The 27,060-nt window shown below is 41.6% G+C and overlaps 1 protein-coding gene across 18 annotated transcripts in view; it reads right to left on the bottom strand.

Moving 5' to 3' along the window:
• KIAA1217 (KIAA1217 ortholog) overlaps positions 1-27,060 on the bottom strand; it is a 773,854-nt gene that overhangs the window by 104,975 nt on the left and 641,819 nt on the right. For all 18 annotated transcript variants that reach the window (XM_060006227.2, XM_060006228.2, XM_060006229.2 and 15 more), the window contains 2 exons: positions 15,017-15,215; positions 10,975-11,068 (listed from right to left, as the gene is read on the bottom strand). In XM_060006227.2, coding sequence (XP_059862210.1) covers positions 10,975-11,068; positions 15,017-15,215 — 293 coding nt within the window. The remainder of the gene's footprint in view (positions 1-10,974; positions 11,069-15,016; positions 15,216-27,060) is intronic.

Raw genomic sequence — 27,060 nt, 5'->3', positions numbered from 1 at the left:
CAATGAGATCTGTACTAGCAAACAAGGTTGACACTTGAAATCCTTTTCTAAATTATAAGGTTAAACAGAAACTAGATCATGAGATTATAGATTGGAGACAGCCAATGTAACTTAAGTGCATTTTCAAAAACAGACTAATGCCAATAACAAAGAAGTTTCCTTCTAAGCAGCGTGCAAGAAGTTAAAATAAAAACCTAGCATTTAAATTCCACATTGCATTGAACTTGACTACAGAAACGTTAACTCAAATTGAGGTAAGTGTGCTACAGCAGGACCAAAAAATTCTGAGAATCCTATTTTGTTATAAAGGCACAGTTCTTACCTTACATCTTCCACGAACCGTCCTCTTCTAGAAGAAACTTTCTAGACGTGCAGAGACCCTGAAACCACCCATCTCTCAAATGCTTCCAGCTCTGCCTGTCTTGATGGTAACTAAATGCAAGGCTGGGGTTTTTTACCGAGGGAAGTTTTAGTCAAAATATGTGGTTTAAAGGAGCTGTATCCACCCTTGTTAAAACTATTTCATGGACATTCAGAGGTTTTGTTTCTCCTCTGTGAAAGTTAAATCTGAGTAGGAAGGCATTTTTCCCGTCCCGGAAATCAGCATAACTAAAAACCAATGCTGAGTTAACAAGAAATGTTTCTTCCATGTGTTCCGTCTGGCAGAAACGGCAAGCCATATCAAGGGAACACGTGATGTTTATAAATACAATATGGCTCATGTTGTCATAACCTCTCAACGACCAAAAAAAAAAAAGTGCAAGGAAAAGCAAGCAGCCACACAGCAGGAAAGATGAGATTTGTAACACTTGGAAGCTGCCTATCAGATATGCATATATTACTCTTTCTTGCGTCTTAAAAAATATAGCTGGAAGCAGGGAGGAAGGAAGAAAATACCTTGCTCTGGATAGCCACTGTATTAAAATGTGTTTGCCCAGCTAATCATTTCAGTAAGAGTAATTCCTTACCAACTGCCACAGAAACATCTTTTCGCCTGTCAGAAAGACACGTCATAAAAGGGACACAATGAGGTGCATCCCTCGAATGCCAGTTCCATAGTGTTAACCCCAGCAAAGGCAAGGTGGCACATAGCCTGTAATGGATGTGACAACTACAGATGTCTGTATCATTACTGATTATTGACTTTCTGATCTTCTACTAGATTGGAAGATCTGTGAGGGCAGTTACCATACTTGGTCACTGTCATATCTTCGGAACTTGTACAAGAGCCTGAACCACCAGAGGGACTCAATGCATAATGGTTGGGTGAGTAGATTAGCAAAACTTCACGATAACGGAAGTAGGTTAACTGTTCCAGAATCATCACCCCTACTTGATAAGTTTGGAGGTATTTGAAATACTGATTCCCATTCAGTCTAAAAGCAAGATCTGTCCTGCTGAGTTATAAATACAGTAAACCAAGATCTGTCTTATTTAATCGTTATCCAGAGATTTGCTTACTTTCTACCACGGGTGAATTTAACTCTTGAAGATAAAATGCAGGTATGTGTGCATTTCTGGCAATCACTTAGTTTAATCTGACAAATCTGTTACTCTCATCTTAAATTATAGGGTAATTAACTGTGATAAAATTATATTTATAGGATGGGTAATTTTGTTAGAATAGACGTTCTTAGTTCTCATTTTGGTCAGGAATTATTCCTGGGATAAACAAGGGGATGTGCTGTAAATCTCAAATGTTTACACGTGCAAATCACTGTACTGGTCTTAGCAGAGAAGGTATTAACTAAAAGTTTGTGATACGGAAAGTGCTGACATGAGCCCCTTTTCCAACCAGACGTTTAATGAGAATTTCCTCAAAGCAGGACATTTTCTCGGGGAAACAGAGAGTGTGAAGATGAATGGAATAGGGGCTTTGCCCCCTGAAGCCTGGAGTTTAGAACAGAACTTAAGATGTGCACATCTATAACTACAATGCAGACAGGAAAAGGTGAGGGTGATCAGAGGCGGGGGGACAGGTGAGGCTCTACGGAATCAGAGAAGGGACAGTAGCGAGTGAGGCTTGGAGACGAGAGGAGTAAGGAAAGGCTTGAAGAAGACAGTGGCTGTTGAGTTAGGTCTTCAGAAACGGGCAGCACATGACGTGGAGAAAAGGGAACCCTCGCACACTGCTGGTGGGATTGTAAATTAGTGCAGCCACTATGGAAGACAGTACGCAGATTCCTCAAAACAATAAGAATAGAACTGCCATATGACCCAGCTAGTCTACTTACGGGTATTTATACAAAGAACACTAATTTGAAAAGATATCTGCACCCTCATGTTCACTGCAGCACTATTTACAATAGCCAAGATATGGAAACAACCTAAGTGTCCATCAGTGGGTGAATGGATGAAGCTCTGAAATGTACACATGCATAAACATACACACACACATGCATACAATGGAATACTACTCAGCCATAAAAAAGAATGAAATCCTGCTGTTTGCAACAACATGAATGGACCAGGAGGGTATTACACTAAGCGAAATAAGTCAGACAGAGAAAGACCAATACCATATGATTTCACTCATATGTGGAATCTAAACAAAAACACCAAAATCAGTGAACAAACAAGATAAAACAAAAACAAACCCACAGATACAGAGAACAGATTGGTGGTTATTAGGGGGAAAGGACGTTGGGGGAAGGGTGAAATGGGTGAAGAGGACCAACTGTATGATAATGGATGGAAACTAGATGTGCAGTGGTGGTTGCTCTGGAGTCTATACAGATGCCGCCCACCTGAAACTTACATAATTAAAAAATGGGTGGCCCGTGGACATTGATGATGAAGACAGTAGCGTGGGGAATGACAGTAGTGACTGTAGTGGTAAGAAGGTCAGTTCTGGAGCTGCCCTGTCTGGCTCCGAATCTAGCTCTACCTCTGATGAGCTGTGTGGCTTTGAGCAAGCTCCCTAACCTCTCTGATCCGCAGTTTCCACATCTGAAACAGGCGGTCATGAGAGTTCCTCTCACACTGGGTTGTTTTGAACAAATGAGAGTGATTATGAGCACAATACTCAGCACAGTACTTGGCACAGAGTGTTTCATGACTGTTAGTTATTAATATCACTGCCATTGTGTGAGTGAAGGGGACACCAGGGTGGCCGGGTCAAGGAGGACCTTGAGTGAATGAAAGAAAATGAATGAATGAAAGAAAAGTAATCCATTTCTGTAGGATTACTTTATCCTTCCCCAAATCCCAAACACTTCTTCTCAACCAGAGCACTGCCCTGTAGAAAAGAGGGCTCTGAGCTCTGTGGAAGGGCCATTTCAGACACACACACTAAACGGTACATACTTCTTCTTTCTCTTTCTTCTATTCTTTCTCCGTTTTTTTGTTCTTGTTTTTGTTTTTGGTGGGATATCCTTTTAGCCCAGTCAGAATAGAATAGAATGAAGCATGTTCAATATAAAAAGATGCCAGGAAACAGACACATAATAGAATTCAGAAGTGAGACAAATATTTAAACAGGATATGTTACATGTTCTAAAATCTTGTTAAGAGCATCATTTCAAAACTTGCAAAACCTGAATGGAATGTCAAGGAAGGGAGGCTGTGGGCTGAGTACAAAGAGTCAGAAAGAACTGGGTTCAAATCCCATGTCTGACATATACCAGCTATTCGGGCCTGGAAAAGACGTCACTGGCCTCAATTTTATCATCTGTAACAACTGAGTCAGTTTACATGCTTTGTAGAGTTGTTGACTAATTTAAATAACATGTGAAGTATTTAACACATTGCCTTCTCCGTGGACACAAAAAGGTCTATTATCATATCTAGAACCACAACGGTATAGAATGAATACTACTCTTTAAAAGAAAATTAAATTAAATTAACTAATTTATTTTTGCCTGCACCACGTGGCTTGCAGGATCTTAGTTCCCCAACCACGGATCGAACCCGCGCCCTCAGCAATGAAAGCGCCGAGTCCTAACCATTGGACCGCCAGGGAAGTCCCAACTGAATACTACTCGTAACCTGACTGATTCCACAAAGAAATTAATAGAGTTCACAGAAATCATTACAGTTTTGCACCCCCCGAAAAAGTCAAATTGGAATGTATGACAGAAAGAAGATGAAAGTAGGAAAAAGTAAAAATAGAGTCCAGGCACGAAGCCAGCACACCACCAACACCCACGCTGTAAATGCCTGTACGCTAGCTGTGGGTGAGCCATGAATTTAATTCTAAGCTTTAGAGTAGCAACACAAAGAGGGAAAATGATCACTTACAAGATTCAAAGTGTCCCTATGACAAAAATAAACCAGGAGGAGCACAACTATTTCTGGTGATGAGAACAGAGAGATATTTTTACAGTGGGTTCTCATTAATGACAGAAAATGAATAAAACAACCAGTCGTAGCACCATGATTCTAGCGCTCAAAGCATCTGCTTAACAAGCATTTACACTCGCCACGGATGAGGCACCAGGACTGGCTTTCGGAAATGAACATGAGCTGGCGTGTGCCCTCGGAGAGCTTACAATCTTGTGCGATAAGATTAGCAGGCGCCTAAAGGATTAGAACACCAGGAGAATGTACGACATGCCTCCCCCAAAAGGAAAGATGAAATCTGACAGGGAAGGCTTCATAGAGTAGGCGGTCTTTTATTTGGCCTCTAAAAGCAAGTTTTTACTTTTTTGCATTTTATTATGGGCATTTCCACCATAAAATAAGTAGAGAAAATAATATAATGAACTCCCGTCATTCAGCTCTGACATTTTTCAACATTTTACCAATTTTGTTTCATCAAATGCCACTTCTTGGGCTTGTTTTGCCGGAGCCTTTTAGAGCAACCCCCAGCAGTCATGCCGTTTTAGCCTGTAAATACCTTAGTGTGTCTCATTTTTAAAAACATAACCACCCAGCCATTATTCTACCCAACAGAATCACTGATTATCCCTTAATATCATCTGATTCCTAACACATGTTCAAATTTCCCAAATGGCTTCAAAGATGTCTTTTACAGTTGGTTTGTTCCAATCAGGATCCAACCATGGTGCACACGTGGCCTTTGGCTGTTAGGGGGTAGAAGAGACCTGAGAAATAGAACAGTGTCCCCTCCCACCCTTTTTTCATGCCAGCAACTTGTCGACATAATTGAGCAATTGTCTTGGAGTATGTCTGATGCATGGAATTTCGGAAGGTATAGACAGTAAGTCCCCTACATACGAACCTTCAAGTTGCAAACTCAAAGATATGAACGTGCGTTTGCATGTCCAATCACGTAAGTTAGTTCATGTGTCTGGCATACGTTGTCTGGTGGGTGCATCCCCTACAAATGGCTGTGCTTTTGTGTACTTTACTGTGCACTACTGTATAGAGTACAGTAATCAGTATCTTTATTTCAAGCCCAGGATGTCCGGAAGCAAGCATAAGAGCAGTGGCGATGTAGCTGGTACAGTACTACACAGCTGATTGTGTTAGTTGGGTACTTAGGCTCACTCAGTTGAACTTAACGAACTCGCTCTCAGAACGGAACTCATTTGTATATAGGGGATTCACTGTATGTGGGGAAGGACAGTGCATTTCAGAGACTCGGAGCAAGAACTGAGGGGGCTAAGGCTGGCTGTTGGGATGGAGATGATATCGACCATCAGCCTGTGCTATTCTTTGCACAATGGCAAGTTGCGCTCAGGGACCTGACTTGGCAAATAGCTGATTGACTGGAGTAAAAAGAGCTGGGGAGACCGGTTAAAGGCTCTTGCATAACCGACTGATAGAAAAATAAAGAACGCCAGAACTACAGCATCAGAGCGGTGCTGCTAAGAGCCTGGGATCTGCAGCCAAGCTGCCTGGATTCAGGTCTCAGCTCTGCACTCTCTTGCTGTGTGGCCTTGGGCAGGTGTCTTCAACAGACCTAAGCTACTGTTTTCTGAGCTATAAATACGAGGGCTTGTACCAATACCTGCCTCAAAATGGCGCCTTAAGGATTTACATGAAATTACCCGTCAACGTGCTTCATCAATGCACAAAAAAGTTAGCTATCGTGAGAGTAATGGTGCAGGCCAGGGCGGCAGGAGGTGTGTAAGAGTCCTTGCAGAGTGAAATGGACGGGCTCTGGGGACTGGTGGGATGCGGTGAGAAACAGGAGTTAGGCCGCTGAAGACTCTCTGATAACTCGACTTCTTAAATCTCTTCTCTCTCACCCTTCAAAACACACAGGCGCATGCACACACATCCACACCACGTGCAGTCATGCACTCATTCACAAAGACAGAAAAACAAGGAGGAAAAGGCTTGGGGCTAAAAAAAAAGATTAGGATTTTTTTTTCTTCTACAGGATACACTGGAAACACTGGAAGCACTGGAAGAATATCCATGTGGAGACAACCACTTGAAAGTTGAACATTGGTCTTGAACTCTAGAGAAATGGCAGAGTTAGGGACAGTTTTAAGGGTCACCTACATTGACCTAATGGTTAAATCAGTAGTAAGACAAAAATGACAAATGAAAAGGTGCAGATGAAAGAAAAAAAGCAAATTAAAACACACACACACACACACACACACACACACACACACACAGGTGAAGCCTGCCTGAAGGCACTGAAGACCAGGTAGAAGGAAAGAGAAAGAAGAAGAGTCAGTAAATGAAGGAGGCTGGGGTGTGTTTGCATGTAGGCAAGGGATTTAGAGATGACAGTGTAATGGGAACCAAGGTCTCTAAGGAGACCACCCGTCATAGTGAAATGCAGAGGTCAGATAGAAGAGGTCTGGGGGGCAGTGAGTTGGCCATTAGGAAGTAATTTAAGATGCAGGGCAATTCTGGGGAATGCATTCTCTATGCAAATGTGGAAGCTATCTTACATGCAAGTAAAAATTAAGACATACAGGAAGGAGAGAACTGACGGACTGGAGCAAAGAACCTTGGGAAGTAATCTCAAAGCACACAAGAAGGTGGAAAAGCCTGAAAACTGTGGAAAAGCCTGAAAACTGTGAAAGAGCCACTAGGTTTGGTGAACTGGAAGTCCCTGGTACCCTCTGAGAGCCACAGAATGGAATAGCTCATCTTCTGAGTTGTACATGTGTGAATTACAAACCCATGAGTACATATGTAATTTTGGCAAAAGGGCCCGTTCCATGTGGTGAGCTCAGCCCCTTGGGAACTTAATTATCAAAGCTACTATCTAATGTGATGAAACAAAAGCCAGGCGATTCATTGAGATCTGGGTGATTTGCACCCACAGGTAAAGAGTCAGGGGATGCTCAGTCCCAGCAGAGAACCACAAGTCTCATTGGATAGACTAGCTTCAAAAATGCTCAGCTCGGGAAGGAACGAAAACGCTAAACTGAAAAGATACATGCACCCCATTGTTCACAGCAGCACTATTTACAATAGCCAAGACATCGAAACAACCCAAGTGCCCATTAACTGATGACTGGCTTAAGAAGATGAGGGGTGTGTGTGTATGTATGTGTGTATATACACACACAATGAAATATTACTCTTCCATAAAAAGAATGAAATATTGTCATTTGCACCAACATAGATTGACCTAGAGAATATTATACTTAGTGAAGTCAGACAGACAAATACTATATGATATCACTTATATGTGGAACCTAAAAATATTACAAATGAATCTATATACAAAACAGAAACAGACTCACAGACAAAGAAAACAAACACATGTTTACCGAACGGGAGAGGGAGGGAAGAAGGGAGGGACAAATTAGGAGTATGGGATTAATAGACACAAACTATTATACATAAGATAGATAAGCAATAAGGATTTACTGCATAGCACAGGGAACTATATTCAATATCTTGTAATAGCCTAAAATAGAATATAATCTGAAAAAAATAACTGAATCCCTTTGCTGTACACCTGAAACTAACACAATATTGTATATCAACTATACTTCAATTAAAGAAATAAATCAATTTAAAAAATGCTCAGCTAGATGCTCAATGAAAAACTCGACACGTGTTTTCCCCGCCAAGCATCTATTCCACGCACACCCTAAGGCCCAAAACCTCGGCGTTAATACTGTAGCTTTCCATGCTTCACGACTAACACCACTACCATCACTGCTCTGGATAACTGACCGTTTTGGATCCGGAGTCTCACATTTTCTCCTCTCTCACAGGCAAGATATTAAATTCATTGTCTAAGGAAAGTCCCCGAGGCCACCACAAAGTGCTGGCATTGCCGCTGTCGTACCTCTGCCTGGTCCCACCCATGTTTTCCGAGACACGCATGTGTATTGGTAACGAGTGGGCAGCTGGGAGGTCTGGCCCAGGCTGCCTCTGGAGGCTGGTGGATGAAGACCAGCGACATGAGGCGCAGGGCTGCACCACTGCTTCAGGTGAGCAGTTATCATCAAATTCCTTCCCGGCCACGTGAGCATTGCGAACACACGAGAAGACGGAGCTCTCCACCCACCATGCAGCTTGGTTTAGTCTATAGCAGTTGATCCTTGTTCTCTATTTCTGTTACCATGAGCAGTGGGCTTACGCAGCTGCGTTCCTGGCAGGACTCAACAAAGCTTCCTTTCCTTTAATAGCAAGGCAGCCACCTTCATCAAGAAGGAGACAGAATTCCAACCCCCAGAGCCAAAAGGTGAGGCAGAAGGAATTCCAGGTCTTTTAGCTTCTGGAATCCATCAATAGGGGCCAAGTGGCAAACTGCAGGCACGATCACACTGAGTTGGTTTTAAAACTGCGTTCTATTTCTCATTTCTAAGTCGTCTTCACTGAAACCTGAAAGTTTTTCTGCGGGTTGGATGGTGAACATTCGTTTCCCCTCCTCTAGGGCGAACAGTCTGACTTTCCCCCAGAGAACACTGCTGTCTAAAGCAGGCTGTGGGCCACTCGGAAAGTGACCCACAAGGGTCTCATTTAAAAGTAAAAACTGAACAACTCTACTGAAACCCAGAGCCAAAGTACTGAATCCTCATAGACTCTGTCCAGATGGTTAATACTTGATTTTCTCCGTGCTCACTGCTGCTCCTTACGGAGGTACCACATCTGCTCAAGAGTTAAAAACAGGTGTCCTCTCCAGCCATAAACAAGATTTTCAGAGGCGATTCTGAGGCCCCTGTGCGGACTGCATGTAGCAAAAACAGAACTCTGAAACTCATGAAACTTTGAAGGCTAGATGTCTCAAAAAGTAAGGATCTCCAAGGGAGCAAGGACTCTTAAGAATGTCACTGAGAAAGAGAAGAATGGGGTCATGAAAAGCAAAGTGTACCATAAAATCTGGCGCAGGCTTTGTGAGTAGCGTGATTCCATCAGCCTTCACGTGGAGCTGGTTTATACTGAAACTGTGAGGCCTAAAAGCAAACTTCCAACTCCTAGCTTTCCTCAAGTAGCAGCACAGCCTCCACTTCAAATCACAGATTATTTCTGACATAAAAAAGCAGCCGTGGAGAACGTAAGAGGCCTCTTCCTCCAAAAATGTGTAGGCTCTGATCCCACAATGTCATCACTCATCTTCCAGTCCAGAATGACATGGAAATTCTCCCAGCACTTTCTATCTTACCTCCTGGCCTCTTGGTCCTAAACTCACAGACCCTGTGTGGTAGGCAGAACAACGATGTCTTCGTCCTAGTCCCCAGAACCTGTGACTACACGGAAAAGGGGATGAAGGTGGCCAATCAGCTGACCCTAATACAGGGAGATCATTCTGGAGTCTTGGGCCCAATGTTATGACAAGTGTCCTTAACAGAGGAAGAGGGAGGGCTGGAGGTGTGATGAGGGAAGCAGGGTCAGAAAGATGCTATTTGGCTGGGTTTAGAGATGGAGGAAAAGAGCTACAAGATGAAGAATGGGGGTGGCTTCTAGAAGCTGGAGAAAAAAAAGGAAACATATTGTCTCCAAGCTTCTGGAAAGGAATGCCAGTGACCTCTTGATTTGAGTCCACTGGAGTTATGTTGGACTTCTGACCTCTAGAACTGTAAGGTAGTAAATCTGTGTCATTGTAAGCCACTAAATACGTGATCATTTGTTACAGCAGCAGTACAAAAACTAATACCCACTGTCAGGAAGCACAGACCTTGAAGAACACTACTGCAACTCTAGGACAGACAGTGCCTGGGTTTCTTTGGCAACAGGACCTCCTCATTTACTTTTCTTCTAGTAAAACTCTTTTCAGCATCCAGTGCTAATCCTCAGAAAGGATGATATAAAATGGCGAGGCACCTTCTAAATTTGTGTGGGGCAATGGGTTGGGGTAGGGGGAAGGTACATCTGGAGAAGTTAATCTTTTTTTCTTCTCATTTTTACTGCAGAGGAATGTAGCGCTACTGTTAGAAACTCAATCCCTGTCTAATGGACTTGCATTAGTGTGATTTTGCAATCTGTCTTTTCAGTTTCCCTGTTCTTTATTCTTCAAAATATCCCTGTGTGCTTTGAATGTCTGGATAATCTTCTACGATGATCTAAATCTAGAGAATTTTAGCTCACAAAGCATGCGGATTTTTGTACTTTGCCCTCAACACAATTCAGGTGACATCGGATAATATTTAACACTATTTGCTGTTATAACAGCAAACAGTCCTGAATTAGGAGGGGAATAACTTAATTAGGCTGCTAGGACTTGGAACAGCAGATATAAGGATATTAATAGATTCTACAATGCATGGGCTTTGTTGTTGTTGGTATGTTAGCCTTGTTTTTAACTGGAGAAAAAACAGCAAGAGATCCTCTGAGTAAGTTAATATATTATAGACCAAGAACCCTTTCATGTACAGATTTTCAGGACCCCCCTGGAGTAAGGCTAGAACTAAACTCCATGCTTAGAGGTGAATTAGGATGTGTGAAGCCCTGTTTCAATCCCTTTACTCCAAATGATCAGGCAATCTGATTTCTCTACCAATGAACAAATAATGAGTTATCAGACAAGGAGAGCAGTAAGAACCCCCCAGATCTGGTGTTTGGGTGTGATTACACAGGGAACCAATGCCAGAAGGAGGGATGGTTCAACCCACAGAATTCAAGTAAAAATAGAACAGGAACACTTACCCTCACGTCTCCGTTCACAGTTTTCGGCGTGTGGTTGAATGCGTGGGCAGGATCCTTGTTGTACACTTTGAGAAGGGATCTGTCCTGAATGTTCCTGGAATCGGAAACATCAATAACTATGGCAGATGAAAGGAGCCTTATTTTGGCCATTTCCTCCGTCTGCCCGTAAGAATCAGGTAAAAGACATCCACAGACAATCTAGCCGTTGTGTGCGATCAACCAGGCAAAACGTTCTTTTACCATAAAAATAGGCAAAAATAAATAAGGCAAAGGAGAAAAATGACTTCAGCTTTTCTTTCCGTTCCTTTTTATTTTGGTTCCTCAGCAAAGTATTATTCTTTCCCTGTAGTTCTCCACCCATAAACATCGGGTAGCATAAACCTTCTTTCAAGATTCTGGGTAATGAAAGCTAACACTTTAAGAAACAATAAAGCTCCCATATTTACAATACATTCAAAGGGATTTGGTTAATATTTAAATATTTAATTGTTTACTTTGCCCAGACACCTGGTTTTCTGCTTATCTCACGAATACATGCAAAGGAAAAATGCTTTTTTTCCCTTCAAACACCTTAAGCAAGGGAAAGAAAATGTATTTGCAGTCCAGAAAAAAAAAAGTACCACAAAGATCAAAACTAGTATCTTTACGATGCCTTTTTTTTCTTCCATAGTGGATTTTTTTTTTCGAAGGCATTTAAAAATTTTACTAGATTCTTCTCTCCATAGTGGATTTTTAAAAATACTGTTCTACATACAAGCTGAATTACAGGAAAAGCAGCGGATAAATTCTTCCGCTGGTCTGTCTCTCCCTCTGAAAACACTTAGAACCCTGGAGTCACTCGTACTGCTGCAAAGGACAGAACCACAATTCGCTAAGAGCCTACCTCAAAATTATTTAAGAGCTTAGGAATGTCTACAAAGTCCTTCGCCCTCCACCTGCGGCTTTCATCAGCAGAAGGGACACCCCCAGGAACGTTTAGCCCCGTCTACACTGCGATTCCTGCCAGTGCCAGCGTGGTGAGCTCAGGGAACCCTGTGCAGGAAGACACGTTCCTTTCCTCCAGCTGCAGCCACATGTTTTGTGGGCTGATCGCAATCATTGGGATTATTGGGTTGTGCTTCTGTTTTCAACGAAGCGGAGCATCCTTGGACGAGGCTTGCTTCCCTCCAACAAATACCCATCAGTGGTTGCTTTAAAGCAGTGACTAGCCCCAGCTTGCACGGTTGCGCCAAATTTCAAGCAGCTCATTAGAAGTCTGCTCAAGGGGAGGCGTGCGGTCCTCGTTATTAGAAGGGACTAAGTTACTAGGAGGTAAAGAGGTTGCGGAAGAAAAGGATGTGGGGATTCACTGCAGGAACTCACCCTGTGGCTGGGAGGAGGAGGGGGCAAAGTCCCAAGGGACGATGTAAAGAAACTGAAAACCTTACTTGAGCCATGAAAAAAACTAGTGTGGGTCTGAAGGTATTTAAAACACAGGAGGTTGATTTATTAATTTAGAAACATGTTCATCCAAGATGAACCAACAGTAAAGGCCCAGCTTGCGTTTACCATGGCGACATTTACAACACAGAATTTCAGCCTAAACTCTCTGTAGCATTTCCCTAAGGAAAAGATGGAGAACCCAACACCATGATGAAAGAACCAAATGTTTAACAAATATACCGTCACTTCAAAAATATTGGATGTGAAATGAAATTTGTCTCTGGGTTTAGAAGACTAAAGCCAGTGTCTTCAGGTAAAATCTACACGTTACATTTTTTTTTTTCTTGCAAGGAGCGAGGTTCTATTTAATGCTGATGGTGAAATAAAATAAAATAAAATATACTTGGGGCATTTTATGCATAAAAGCAAAGAATAATAATTCTTTGGAAAGGACATAGATGTGATCATCTCACATAAATATTATACTCATCACCACATAAACACATTTTATCCACTTAAATATTTTGAGATCTACTTTTTATATGTAAATCAAAACACTGAAAAGTAAAATTATAGACAAATTTATAAACCAAGGACTTTCCACTTAAACATTTTAAATGAGATTTAAAAAAAATCAGGCTATCAGTACCGCAGCCTAAGAATCAAGGAGACCATCACTTCCGCAAATAGAAACAAACTAACTGAAAATTATTATTGTTTAAAGTGATCACTTCTCTCAAGCTCTGCTTTCATTTATTGGGTTGGCCAAAAAGTTCATTCAGGTTTTCCATAACATCTTATGGAAAAACCAGAATGAACTTTTTGGCCAATCCAATATTTTATCAACTGAATTTGCATCAAGAAAGATCATCTCAGTTTGGAAGTTTTGGGTACCTTTTCCTCTTTGTCGTCCCTCCCATTTCTCCTTTTGTGACTACGTCACACATTCCCAAAGAATGTGTGCAGAAAGTCTTAGTAGTCATACTCTGAGGCTTGGGAAAGCCTCTAGAAAATCATGACTCATTGTAATACAAAAATTCTTGTACGGGCTGCAAGACAGTGGGGTCCAACTGCTTACAATAATCTCATCAGCCTTGAGCTCCACAATCAAAAGTGGCTTTGTGTAGTTTCATGTGTATTTATTATTACCATATCCCTCAAGTTCTCTAACTGCAAAACGCAGAAATTCAAGAAGATGGTTGTCCATGTTAAACCACTACATGGGATTATATTACTGTGAACATACTCTCTAAATATCACATGATTACTTCATGTTTAAGTTTATGCTTTGTAAATTCAGGATTTTTTTGGTGACAGCTGGATCAATAATTTATTTCAAAAAACAAATGTGAATTTTCTGAAACCCATGAATATTGAAACATGTTTTTAAAAAGCAGGAAGGTTGGGTAACAGATATAGCACCTATACCTGAGGGCATGTGTCAAACCTTGAAAGCTCTAAATTACTCATATGCCTTGGTACATGCCTAAATATGTCATTTCAGATCACTGTTAGATATTTATCAGTTTACATTTATTATGCACTAAAGGCATATTTTAAAAAAGTAGTTCCTATTAATTCCATGATGAAGAAACAGGAAAGTCTGCTATCCCCACAGGGAAGGAATCCACAAGTCCAAGTTGGGGCCCAGATGAGTTGAGGGGAGAACATTCTGAGGGAATAAAAAATTCTTGGCCCAGAATATGGACAGTCAGGTTTGGGTCTGGGTTTAGAAATTAATCGGCTACATGATCTTGAGTAAGTCTTAACATTTATGCATCTGAGGTTCTGGTCCCATCAAATGAAAGGGCTGGATGAGTCGCTCAATCATTTTTTTCCGCTCTAGAATGTTCAGCGGCTATACTAGCGACTGCTTACTTGCGTTGATTTAAGTCCTGTTTCTCAGGCTTGTTTGGCTGGAAGAGCTCAGATGGTCCCTTCTGTTCTATGCACAACACCCCTGCGGTTGATAAAGACGTTTCTCTTTCCATGCCACCTGCCACAGCATGACTCCATTTAGCCTCGTTTTAGAGTACATTTTACTAGAAGCCCAGGAGAAAGCTCACTGAGAAAGTGGGATCCTTTAGTAAAGGCCAACTATTTAAGAAACAAATGGAAAAGGAGAACGCTTCTTAGCCTCCTTTCTTGTGGACAATAGCATAGAGTCCACTGCTTTTATTCTAACTTGTTCATATAAAGAATAGGCCAGTGAGATCATTACCTAACATGTCTACAGGCTCTGTCTATGATGACAAGAACCCTTGAGAAGGAGTTGGTTAAGTTCCACCTGTAAGTATAACCTTCAACTCATATGATCCTTCTGGGCCTTAGTTCCCCTAATTCTTAGATAAACAGCAGACTGGCTCATTTCTTCCATTCCTTTCACAAGTAACATGCAAAGATCTGTGTGGGAGAAGTCTGTCCTCACCTTTGTAAACCAAACCTTGTCAATAAGTTCTAGAAAACCAGATAGTGGTTTCACACCTGGGTAAAATAAACCTGCCCACCAGGACAACAGGTGTGCTTTCTTCACTGGAACACAAAGAGATAAGGAGTCGGAACCAACCGTCAACGCAAGATGGTGGACACACGCACACGATCAAATGACGTAACTGCTTACCTGACATCATTTAACTCATAATAGACATTTCTGCTTTCATCTTTGATGTAAATGGCGACACTGGGCGACTCCAGCATTTTCATGGTGAGCTGCTGTGGAAAGGCACTTACGAAGAGAGCACGGATTGTGTCTGCACTTGTAATTTCATTCGGCATCCTGAGCTGCTTGGTTTCATCTCCATACTGGAGATAAAGAACCCCTGCGCACAAGATGGACACAGTTATCAGTCACAGACCAAGACTCAACGACACACAGCACAAGCTAAGCCACTTCTGCCCTACCACAGGCAGGAATGTTCCGGACACGCTTGCAAAGCACGTCACAAGAGACATGTGTTTGGAATTTCCAAGAAATGCACTCTCTGGTTATGATGTAAATACCCACTTTTATTCTTTGGAGTCTGGGCAGGTGTTAAAGAGGCTCATTTTCAACTATTTTAAAACCAAAAGGACAAGAAGCTAACCTTTGGTAACCTAAGGCAAAAGACAACAATACTCAATTCCCTTGAAAGGTATATTTAGGAATTTGACCCCATAGGGTGAATTTTTTCCCACATCTTTCACTGACCAGGAACACAATCATTATAGCCATAGGTGAACGACATAGGTTATGTCTTTATGTCCATTCAGAAATGTTTTAAGTGGAAATGCATTTCTGTGGCTCTAAGACATATTGAATGTTTATATCAAATGAAAATATCTACAAGAGCCTGGTGCCCCAATGTGTCAGAAAGAAAATGGAACAAATCAGTTACACAAAGAACAACACAAGCACAGGATCATAGCATTTTAAACTTCCAGGGGGCATGTGGTTCCCCATGAACCATGCCTCCCAGCCGTCACGGCCCTGTGGAGTGTCCCTTCCCACGTGGGGTCTGGGCTTGGCCACGTGACCTGCTTTGGCCAATGGGACACTAGCAAGTGTGACGCAAAACGGAAGCTCAATACGAGTTTGCACAAGAGAGCTTGCCTTCTTGGTGAGTGTGGTCTTGGACGCTCCCTCACGGAACCAAGCGTCCATGGAGCCCAACCGAGGCCACATGAAGAAGAACGGAAACCCTGACTGACGGCCCCCGCTGAGCACCCATTCTCCAGCCAGGACCACTGGCCAGTTATGTGGGTGCACCATCTTGAGAGGGGAACCCTCAGTCCCAGGAGAGCTGTCCCAGCCGATGTCCCGTGGAACAGAAATGAGATGCCCCCTCCACACACTGCCCAAATGGCAGAATCATGAGCAAATAAACAATTGTGGTTGCTTTAGGTCACTATGTTTAGGGTCACTTGTTGTTCAGAGATAGATAACTGCGTCGGGACGGAAGATCCTGACATTTCGTTTTGACTCCTACTTCTTGTGAGAATCTCCTGAGGCACTCTACCAGGACCAACAGAGTAATTGTTGGCAGGAGAGACTCGAAATAGAACAGAATGTGACTTGTGCTTAAATATGGCAGTTGATGTAACCAATTTATGTCCATCTCCTTCTGAAATTCCATTCAGATGACAATGAAGAATTAAAAAAGTGTACATCAAAGAATTAAGGGGAGGAGAGAGGAGACAACAGCAGACGAGAGAAAGCTGACACCTAGGTCTTCAAGCACAGAACTCTGCATAACTGCAGGGCCAGGGAAGTTCAGGAAAAGAGGCACCAGATCCTTCTGAAGCTAAGAACGCAGAGTGAGTGGAACGCATGAGGGCTGGCTGAATCTTTGTAATGGTGCAACACGCTTCCTCCATCCCCCTGTCTACGCCATTCAGCCAGGCGATTCCCCAAAGCCACAGCAGAACCACTGAAGAGGTTGAACCCACGGACTGGATTCTGGGTCACGAAGCACAGGGGAAGGTGCATGAGGTGCCCTCTGACAAAATTCTGGCAAAGGGCTGACGTCTTGGTCAGGAAACTGGAGGAAAGCTGACTGTCCTCCAAGAACAGACCAACAGATTTTTGAGGGTAAGGTTTCGATTCTGTCCGGTCACTCCATCGTGAAGCACCCTGGGCCATATATAAAAGCTTCCAGTGAGTACAACCGTGCCTCGCTTATGCATGAACAGACTAGCAAGGATTAACAGACATTTCATAAAGCCTCTTTCATGTGAGAAATAAACAGAAAACAGAAACTCAGAAGAGATGAGACAGTCCAAGAAAAGGGGAAATTTGGAGGGCAAGAGCGAGCTCTGGGGACCATGAGAACAGAAATGACAAATTCAGTGGAGAAGAAAAAGTTGACGAAATCTCAAAAAGGGCAGCAAAACGACTACGAGAGGGGAAAAGGTGAGAACCAGTAAGAACAATAGAGAATGACTTCAGAGCCTCTCAATTCCTAATAATGGGGATTTGGGTAAGGAGGTCAGGAAAAGCAGAGCAGTTTTCCAAAAGTATTACAAGATTTTTTTTTTTTCTCCCCAAACTGAAGGACATGAGCTTGGAGACTGAAAGTGTTCATGAAATGCTCAACACACTCAGGCTTGTCCCTGAGACGTTCCAGATGGCAGGGGAAACACAGAGGTTCCTACAAGTTCCCAGCGGGTGTGGAGAAAAGTCACAGAGGAAGGAGAAGTCAGAAGGGCATTCGTTTTCTTAACAGCAGCCCAGAAACCAAAGACAATGGAGACACAGCCTCGAAAACCCGGGAGGAAATATTTTTGATCTAAGTCTATATTTATCCAAACCATTCATCAAGTCTTTCATTAAAGTCAGCTTCCCAGCGAGGCCTCCCCTCACCACCTTCTCCAAAATTTCAGCACCCACTCTGTCTCATATTTCATACCCCAGCCCTGCTTCATTTTCTTCCTGAGTGTTTTTCACTAGACACTGTAACTCATATTTTCATTATTACTACTGTTTATTGTCAGTCTCTCCTGCCGAAATGGAAGCTTCATGAGGCCAGGGATTTTAAAAAATACATCCAATTCCTCTTGTCTCCTTTTAATTTTTTATGATGTATGTATGTATTTATTTATTGGCTGCACCTCACGGCTGGCGGAATCTTAGTTCCCCGCCAGGGACTGAATCCGCATCCTCGGCAGCGGAAGAGCAGAGTCCCAACCACTGGACCGCCAGGGAATTCGGCCAGGGATTTCTTTAAAAATGTTTCTTGTTGTTGATGTTCACCAGGGCATCCTTAGTACCTGTGATACTACCAATGATATAGTAGGTTCTTAATAAATATTTGTTGAATGAATGAATGAATGAATGAATGATTTATTAGTCATCCAAAAGGAATGTTCATTTGGGGATCCATCTGAGCTGTAAGAGCTTTTGCTGCATGATGTGAACAGCCTAGGAATCTTGTTCCTGGTTTGGATACACATGAGAAGCACGTTCTGAAGTGGCCATTTCCTTGATTGGAGTAGACCTTCAGAGAGTTAGTTTTCTAGAATTTCCATGCTGTTACACGTTTTTCAGTGTACAGAAAAAGCCTTTCAAGCCTGTCTGATCATAGATTGTGCAACGTCTTTGCCCCGAACGGGAGATGTGGTGACTGTCCATGTGATTGCTAATGTCATATCCAAAGGCCAAAACCACTCTTGAGGTCTGAGCCCCAACTATGCCTGGGTGGGGCCCCTGTACATGGGCCACTAGTGGCCTCACTACAGTCAAATATCACGGCCTCATTCCCCAAAAGGGCCTGGTTTTCATTCCCACATCTGCATTCTGTACGTGTGTGTGCTTGAAATAGAATTTGTAGGCTGCTCTGAGTGAAAAAAACAATTGGGGCTAAACTACAGTTACCTCGGGGTCTGGGTGGCGCAGCTGCCAGCTGGGTACACAAGTCCAGTTACAGATCGTGAAAATCCACAGAAGACGGAAAAGATGCCTTTACAAACAGAGGAGAAGAGTCTTTTTACACTTGGTTCGGTCTGCCTTCTCAGTTCAGGAAAGGTATTTAGAAATGCTTAAACTCAGAAGGAATTTTCTGAATCTACGATGGCGTGTTGTTGGCACGGCGATGAGATTCAGCATGCTCTGGCATTCTTCCCTCGCGCTGAGTTAGTGCTGGCTGTTCCAGATTCAGAGGAAGGCTGAAGGACTTTAGATGATAAACTCCCTTTTTGTGAAGAAGGGAAGAGGACATGCGAAATGCATTTATAGGATGTCTGCTGTGTGTCAGGAACGGTACGCGTGTAATTTCACTGAATCAGCATCTCTGATGAGGTCGGTGTTATGGCCCCATTTCACAGATAGGGAGAAGGCAGCTCAGAAGGTCCAAGTAACTTGCCACAAGTTACAGGTGGTAAAATGGCTTAACTAACTTATATATCCCACTTTGTCAATCCGCAGAAGCCACAATCTCTCCCTGGAAGCACACAGCCTCTAAAATTTTGCATTTAGCCACATCCATTTCCTCTAGCTGGCCTCTCTGGACCATCTTAGCTGTCCTTGCACTTTTAGCCTGACCATCTGCTTGAAGATGTGGAAGCATGATGGGGGCAGCTTGGAAAAAATATTCCTGTCTTGAAGTCAACTGAAGTAAATGATGACACGTGGTTAGAAATAATGCACGTGCTGGGGGAGTAGGGGAAGGCGCAGAGCCCTGAAAGCAAGAGTGTTGAAAGGAACCTCACAGCACTTGCAGACCTTCTGAGAAGCCTGAACACTTGGGTTCTTCCATCTCAATGGCTCTGCAAATGGAATGTGTGTTTGTCACCAAGAACTCTTGGTGACATTCTGCAAAAAATTAAGTGCACTTGGCAGGTCACATCGTGTTACACATCCTCATAATTTTCTGAATCTCAGAATCCATTCCAGAATGCGGGACAACTTCTAAAATGTTCTTTATCTTCATATGGCATGCAAGGATTTTCACTGTGTGACCTTGCTAAGAACTGAATATTCATGTTCCTCCAAAATTCATGTTAAACTCCTAATCCCCACTGTGATGGCATTTGGAGGTGGGGCCTCTGGGAGGTAATTAGGTAATGAGGGTGGAGCCCCTTCCCCAATGGGATTAGCACTCTCATAAGAACAGACATGGCAGAGTTTCTTTTCTATCTCTGCTCTCTGGCTTGTGGGGATACAATGAGATGTTGGCTAACTGCAAACCAGGAAGTGGGTCCTACCCAGCCACTTTGACCTTGGACTTCCTAGCCTCTGCAACTGTGGGAAATACATTGTTGTCTAAGACACCCTGTCTTCAGTAATTTGTCACAGCCGCCCAAACCAACTAAAACAGACCTCAGCCTCCCATTGCTGCCTTATTACCCCAAATCACGCCACATTCCTAGGACATCATAGTTGTACCGGACATTGCGCTGCTCTGTGACCTTATGAAGCACGCTCACTCTCCACGCTGTGCCACCCACTTGGGGGACTTTCCCACCACTTCTGCGTAGCACGTGCTCTATCTCTGAGCCATCTTCCGCCAACACTTTTGCATTAAGAATTGAGGAAATTTTCTCAAATATGTCTTATTGAAATTGCAAGCATGACTTTTGCATTTCTGCGAAATTCTGCATCCCAATTAGCTGTATTCATCAAAGGGTAATAGATAGTAAAGTGTTAGGCACATAATAGATGCTCAGATATCTTTTAGCTGAAATCAATTCTCCTGGTAACATGGCGACAACTTAATCAGACGTAGGCTTGCCTTCTGGAATGCCTTCTACAATTTCCCCTAAACGGCATTTTCTGCAGGCAGATGATGGTGACAATTCCAAATGACCTAAATGCCTCTGTTTCTCCAAATCCAGTTTAAGACTAGGCGAATCAATACACATTGTAACTGGCAAATGGCTAATGCCCTAAAAATACAAAGAGCTCTCAGAGTACTTTCTGATGGAAAACTGACAACTTTCACCTTAATAAGAAAAACATAAATATAAAAATAATAAGATAGCTTTTTATACCCATGAAATTAGCAAAAGTTTTTACAATAAAATAAACAGTACTGACAGGAGCTGGGAAAATGAGTTCCCTCACAAACCACTGTTGGGAAAGAAAGTTGATCCCACTTCTCCAAAGAGCTACTTGTCAATATGCGTCAAAAGCCCCCAAAATACACACATGATTTGAGCCAGTAATTCAACTTCTACACATTTACGCACAAAGATATACTTACCAGGATGCTCAATAAATCATCGTTTATAAGAATAAGCGGCGGGGGTGGGGGGGGGGAAGAGTGGATTCCTCTCTAGAGGATTCATTTAATTAGAGGATTCATTTAATTAGAGGATTCATTTAATAAATCAGTTCACATAATAAATCCATTCACTGGAACACTACACTGTTATTAAAAGGGATTCTAAAAGAAAATGGCAATGAGAAAAAAATTTGTCAAGTGGCAAAGTATGTTATAAAACAGAAAGGAATTAGACATTAAAAAATCAATCAATCACCTTAATGGCAGTGATGGATCCAAGTTTTGTGGGTCCTGAAGCTTATTACAATTTTGAGGGACCTCCTTCAGAATAAGAATACCAAGTTAGAAACATAAAATTCATTATGAAAGTAAATCATTTATTTATAGGGGCCTGAACCTTGGTCTCATCAGGTTCATGGTTTAGTCTTCCTATTTGATGAATGTCCAGAGAGGTTGTCTCTGGGTGGTAAGCTCCTGGGCGATGCTCTTTTCTTCATGATTTTCTATATTTTTTATATTTTCTCAAATTAGCATGCTTTGATTCGATCGTCTTCAAAGATGACCCTCACAGATCTAAAGAGACTGGCCAATTAGGGCTTCTATTCAGTTAATTGGGTCATTTTTTAAGCCAGAAGTGATGGGCCAAGGGAGGGGAACATATTAAACTATGAGTGGAGCTGGTAGAATGTAAACTGGCATCTGAAATGGGGAAGACATTGGTATTTAATACAAGCGAAAGATTCTAGTATAGTTAATGTCGTGGTGTTATCCTTAAGAGACTGAATTTAAGAGTCTTATGATTTAAAAAAGAAGTGTAATGCACTGAAATGTACCTTGGACGGACTTGTAGAGATGGCTTTATTCATTCAAGAGACCAGCCTCTATACTGTGCCAGGAATGGGAGGTACAGTGGTAAACCAAGGGTCACACCCTGTGTTCTAACCTACACAGTGGTTCCATAAATGACACTGTTATGTAGAAGTTAACAATTCAGGTCCAACACCAGCTGACATTTTGTTTCAGACACAGCAGCAATTTGAAGACCTGGCCACATGTGTTCCTTGAAAAGTGCTACCATGCCCTCTGATGTCGGAAACATTTCACATCCCGGAGGGGACTCACGTTGCCACGCCCCTTCCTACGGAATAGCTTTTCAAGTAGGTGACAAAGCAAGATGTTGAGCGTTGCCTTGCACGGAAGAAAAAGATAATAGAAAATGTGTTCTCCACAGGAAGTCTGGATGCTCTTTTATTCTGGGGGCGAGGGGTGGGGAATAACTTTACTCTCAGCTTTTAGTGTCTTTGATTTAGGTAAATACCAAATCTTTGCTGCAGTAACTGAAATGGATTATATCAATCAGATATTTTCTTATTTCTTTCAGACATGTGATATTTAAAGACAAGGCAAGACTTTGTTAAGTCTTTTAACTAATTTATCTTCTATGACTTATAACCGGAGAACGATGAAGACCCTATGGAAAGTCTTCATGAGGGACTGAAAAATTGCAGCAGCAATTTTAAGCGAAATGCTAATTTAGAACGTGCTTTAAAGAGTCATGATTGTGGAGCAACACGTGTTAGAATCATGACAGGGTGTGTTAAAAAATAAGTTTGTATAAAAGTTAAATATGATAGAGTCTTGCCCACCCAACAACCTGACTGACAGCAGTCAGTGGACAGAGATCTTTCTGGGAGGTACTCATTCTTGACATAGAGTCTTAGTAATGGCACCGTTAGTGCTTAATCACTTAACTTGGTTTTGTTCCAGACAAATTAGTACAGTTGGGACTCAAGTGAAATGATAATACTGTTGAAGTGAGCATCCCAAAGCATTTCTCTAAAAAACACTGATATCTGTTGGTAACTTTTGGAATTCAGGCTGTGTTAAAGATGTGCATATCTAAGATGCTGATTTCTGGTGCCATGAGCCAGTCCTTCCCAGTGGGTCTTACTGCCCTCTTACATGGAGAGTTAGACACTTGACTATGAAGAGGTTACAGTGCAAAGTCACTCAGAGAAACAGCAGCCGGGTCAATAATTTAATCTTAAAGCTTACTCAACAATTAAGGCAAAACATATTATAAGGACTTCCCTGGTGGCGCAGTGGTTGAGAATCCACCTGCCAATGCAGGGGACACGGGTTCAAGCCCTGGTCCGGGAAGATCCCACATGCTGCGGAGCAACTAAGCCCGTGCGCCACAACTACTGAGCCTGCGCTCTAGAGCCCGCGAGCCACAACTACTGAGCCTGTGTGCCACAACTACTGAAGCTCATGTGCCTAGAGCCTATGCTCTGCAACAAGAGAAGCCACTGCAATGACAAGCCTGTGCTCCGCAACAAGAGAAGAGCCCACTCGGCACAACTAGAAAAAGCCTGCATGCAGCAATGAAGACCCAATGCAGCCAAAAAAAATAATAAAGTTAGAAGAAAAAGAGCAACAGAAATTATAAAAAATATATATATTATAAGAAAATGCTGTGAGAAACATAACTGATTGTGCGTATACTACAACTGTAATTGGATTCTTTCTTACACTTAGGGTGAACTGCTGGTTAAATTAAACATTGCCATATCAACTCATTTTATAAGGCTAGTATTCACCTGGATATTAGGAAAGTAATAAAAGGAAAGACTTCAAATTTAAATGCAATCCCCTAGATTAAATAATAGCAAAGCAACTCTAGCAATGTATGAAAAAAGTACATCATGACCAAGAAGAGTTTATCTCAGGAGTGTAAAGATGGTTTAACACTAGAAAATCTAGTACTAATATGTTCTGCAATAATAAATAAGTAAAGAGAAACTCTATAGTAATCTTGATAGTGTCAGAAAAATGTTAAGAAAAATCCAAAACACATCTATAATTTAAAAAAAAATACAATAACTTAAGAATTAAAGGGCTTCCCTGGTGGCGCAGTGGTTAAGAATCCACCTGCCAATGCAGGGGACAGGGCTTCGAGCCCTGGTCCGGCAAGATCCCACATGCTGCGGAACAACTAAGCCCATGCGCCACAACTACTGAGCCTGTGCTCTAGAGCCCATGAGACACAACTACTGAGCCCGCGTGCCACAACTATTGAAGCCCGTGCACCTAGAGCCCGTGCTCCACAACAAGAGAAGCCACTGCAATGAGAAGCCCTCGCACTGCAACGAAGAGTAACCCCAGCTCACTGCAGCTAGAGAAAGCCCACGTGCAGCAACAAAGACCCAACGCAGCCAAAAATAAATTAAAATAAATAAATTAAAAAATAATAAAATAAAAAAAAGAATTAAAGAGAACTTTCTTAATGTGGTGAAAGGCATCCACCAAAAACCTCCGACAAGCATAGCACTCGATGATGAAATCTTAGAGGCATTCTCTTCAAATTCAGAATTTTTGCTATCTTTGCAGCTAAAGTTCCAGTCAATACAAGAAAAAGAAATACAAGGCATATGGATTGGAAGGGATCACCAAAATTGTGATTATTCTTAGATGATATAACAGAGAATCCAAGGAAACCTGCAGACACAGTGTTAGAATATGACTGAACAATATAAGGTCAATATAGAGACTCGAAAGCCACCCCAAATACTAGAAAAAAATCAGAGAATACAGTTTGATAAAAACATACCACTTATAACAATGTCAATTTTGAGGAACAATAGTAAGAGGCAGTATTTTCCCACCAGATATCAACACTATTAGGACAGTGTGGTTTTGGCACAGGGATAGAACAAACAGGACTACGGAACAAAATAGATTGCCTAGAAGAAGACACAGGTTTTATGAAAGCTTGGTATGACTGAGGTTGTGGTACAAGTCCATGGAGAAACAACTATCCAATACACAGTGTCAGGAAACTTGGTGCACCATACGGAAAAAGTAAAAAATAGATCCTTTCCTTACAACATAAGTAAAATAAATTCCTAATGGACTAAAGACCTATGTGTGAGAAGCTAAACTATGAAACAAAATGAAACATGGTGTTGTATCCTTGCATACTGGTAGAGGAAAAGACTTTTAAAAGAAATAAAAACTATAAACCACAGAGAAAAGTATTGCCTTTTTTTTTTTTTTTTTTTCGGTTGCACCACATGGCTTTCTGGGTCTTAGTTTCCCGACCAGGGACTGAACCTGGGCCTTCGGCAGTGAAAGTGCAGAGTCCTAACCACTGGACAGTCAGGTAACTCCCAGAAAGTATTGCTTAATTAAAATGAATATTCTGGACTACAAAAGACACTGAAAACAAAGTAAAGAAGACAAACCAGAGTCTGAAAGAAGGTATTTATAACTCACATGCTCTACCAGGGATTAGTAGTCCGAATAATTAAAGAACCCTCATAAATCAATAAGAATATAGAAAATGGGCAATAGTGGATATGCAAAAATGGATATAAATATGCAACGCATGGCAGAAGAAACCCCAGCAGCCAATAAATATAAAAATGCTCAATCTCACTAGTAATTATGGAAATAAAAATGGAAACAATGATGTACTATTTTATACCCACCAGATAGGCAAAAGTCAGTAAATCCAATAACCTCAATTACTGGCGAAGTCATGGGAAAATGGGGTCTGTTATTCACTGCTGGTGAAAGTGAAAACTTGCACAATCATTTTAGGACACCTGGTGAAATGTCAGATGTGCATCCTGTAAGCTCGCTATTTCCTGTAAATTATCCATCACAGATAAAAATCTCATGTGTGGTCACCGGCCCCATGGTGCTCACTGTGGCACTATTTCTCATCGATCTGTTCTCAGTGGTTCATTCATATAATGGAACTGCCAACAACAGTTATAATGAATGAAGTAGAACCACATCTACCAACATGGATGAATCTCCAAAAGGTAAAGTTGAGTGAACACAGAAAGTTACAAAAGGATACATGCAGTACGATCCCATGTATGTAAAGTTTTATAACACAAAATAGTAATATATATTGTTTATGCGTGTACCAAATATAGCACAAGCACCAGAACTTGCATGGCAGCTATACTCTCCAACTGCAGGGGTCGGTTAGCTCTGGGAAAGAAGAAGGAGGGAGGAGAGAAGATGGGGTTTTACATTTTACTTCTTTAAAAACATATGAAGCCTGAAGCTATTATAGAAATATTACCTTTCTTTTTAAAATTTGAGGGCTACCAGAGGTCAGCCTAACTATATTTTGATAAGCTTTGCGGGGGGGAATAAAAAAAAATAAAATTTGACAACTTACATAGCACTTGCTGTGTGCCAGGCACTGATCTAAACCTTCTCCAAACAGATTAACTCATTTAATCTTCTTTATGAGGTTGCTATTGTAATTATCCCCATTTTACAGATGAGGAACACTGAGGCAAAGAGAAGTAACCTGTATGACTCACCCAGCTAATGATCTTAACCACTGTGCCACTCTGCCTCTTAGGTGTTAAACGGATGCGAGTATCTGTTTAATTTCGGTAATGTCTACTATGTTATTATATTGTTAGGTTTTCTGTACTTTTTCCAACCAAAAAAATTAAAGAATAAATCATTTTTTTTAAATGTTAAAATAATACTATCTAAATAGTATTGCTTCCACAGAGCACCCAGATCTGACCTAGGAGTTTAAACCTGGATGTAGTTATGGAAATTTGCAAGTTTTCCTCGGCTTTTGATAAAAAAGTGGGTGTTGAAATTCTATAATACAGACCCAAAGAGTAAAGGCCACAGAAGGAAGCAGATTTTCTTGAAGAACACAAGTATAAAAGTACAATTATCATGGTCCCAGAAAAAAATTAATTGGCCTTTTATGGATATGAAAAGTGCAACTTTCACAGAATTTCCAATGAATGTTTTCCAAGTATCAGAAAGACTTTGACTATAAATCAAAATGTATATATACCCATCCCACTAGGAGATTTATACATCGTGCATGGTCTTCAATCATACTGATTAGCAGATTTAAGCCCAGAGATTATGGACATTAGTGAGAAACCATCTGAGTTAATCGGAAATTTATTTTCTT

This window comes from Delphinus delphis, chromosome 2 (assembly GCF_949987515.2).
Source record: "Delphinus delphis chromosome 2, mDelDel1.2, whole genome shotgun sequence".
Taxonomy (NCBI): Eukaryota; Metazoa; Chordata; class Mammalia; order Artiodactyla; family Delphinidae; genus Delphinus; species Delphinus delphis.
Note: the sequence above shows the minus strand (reverse complement) of the source record. Positions and strands in the feature narration are given on the sequence as shown.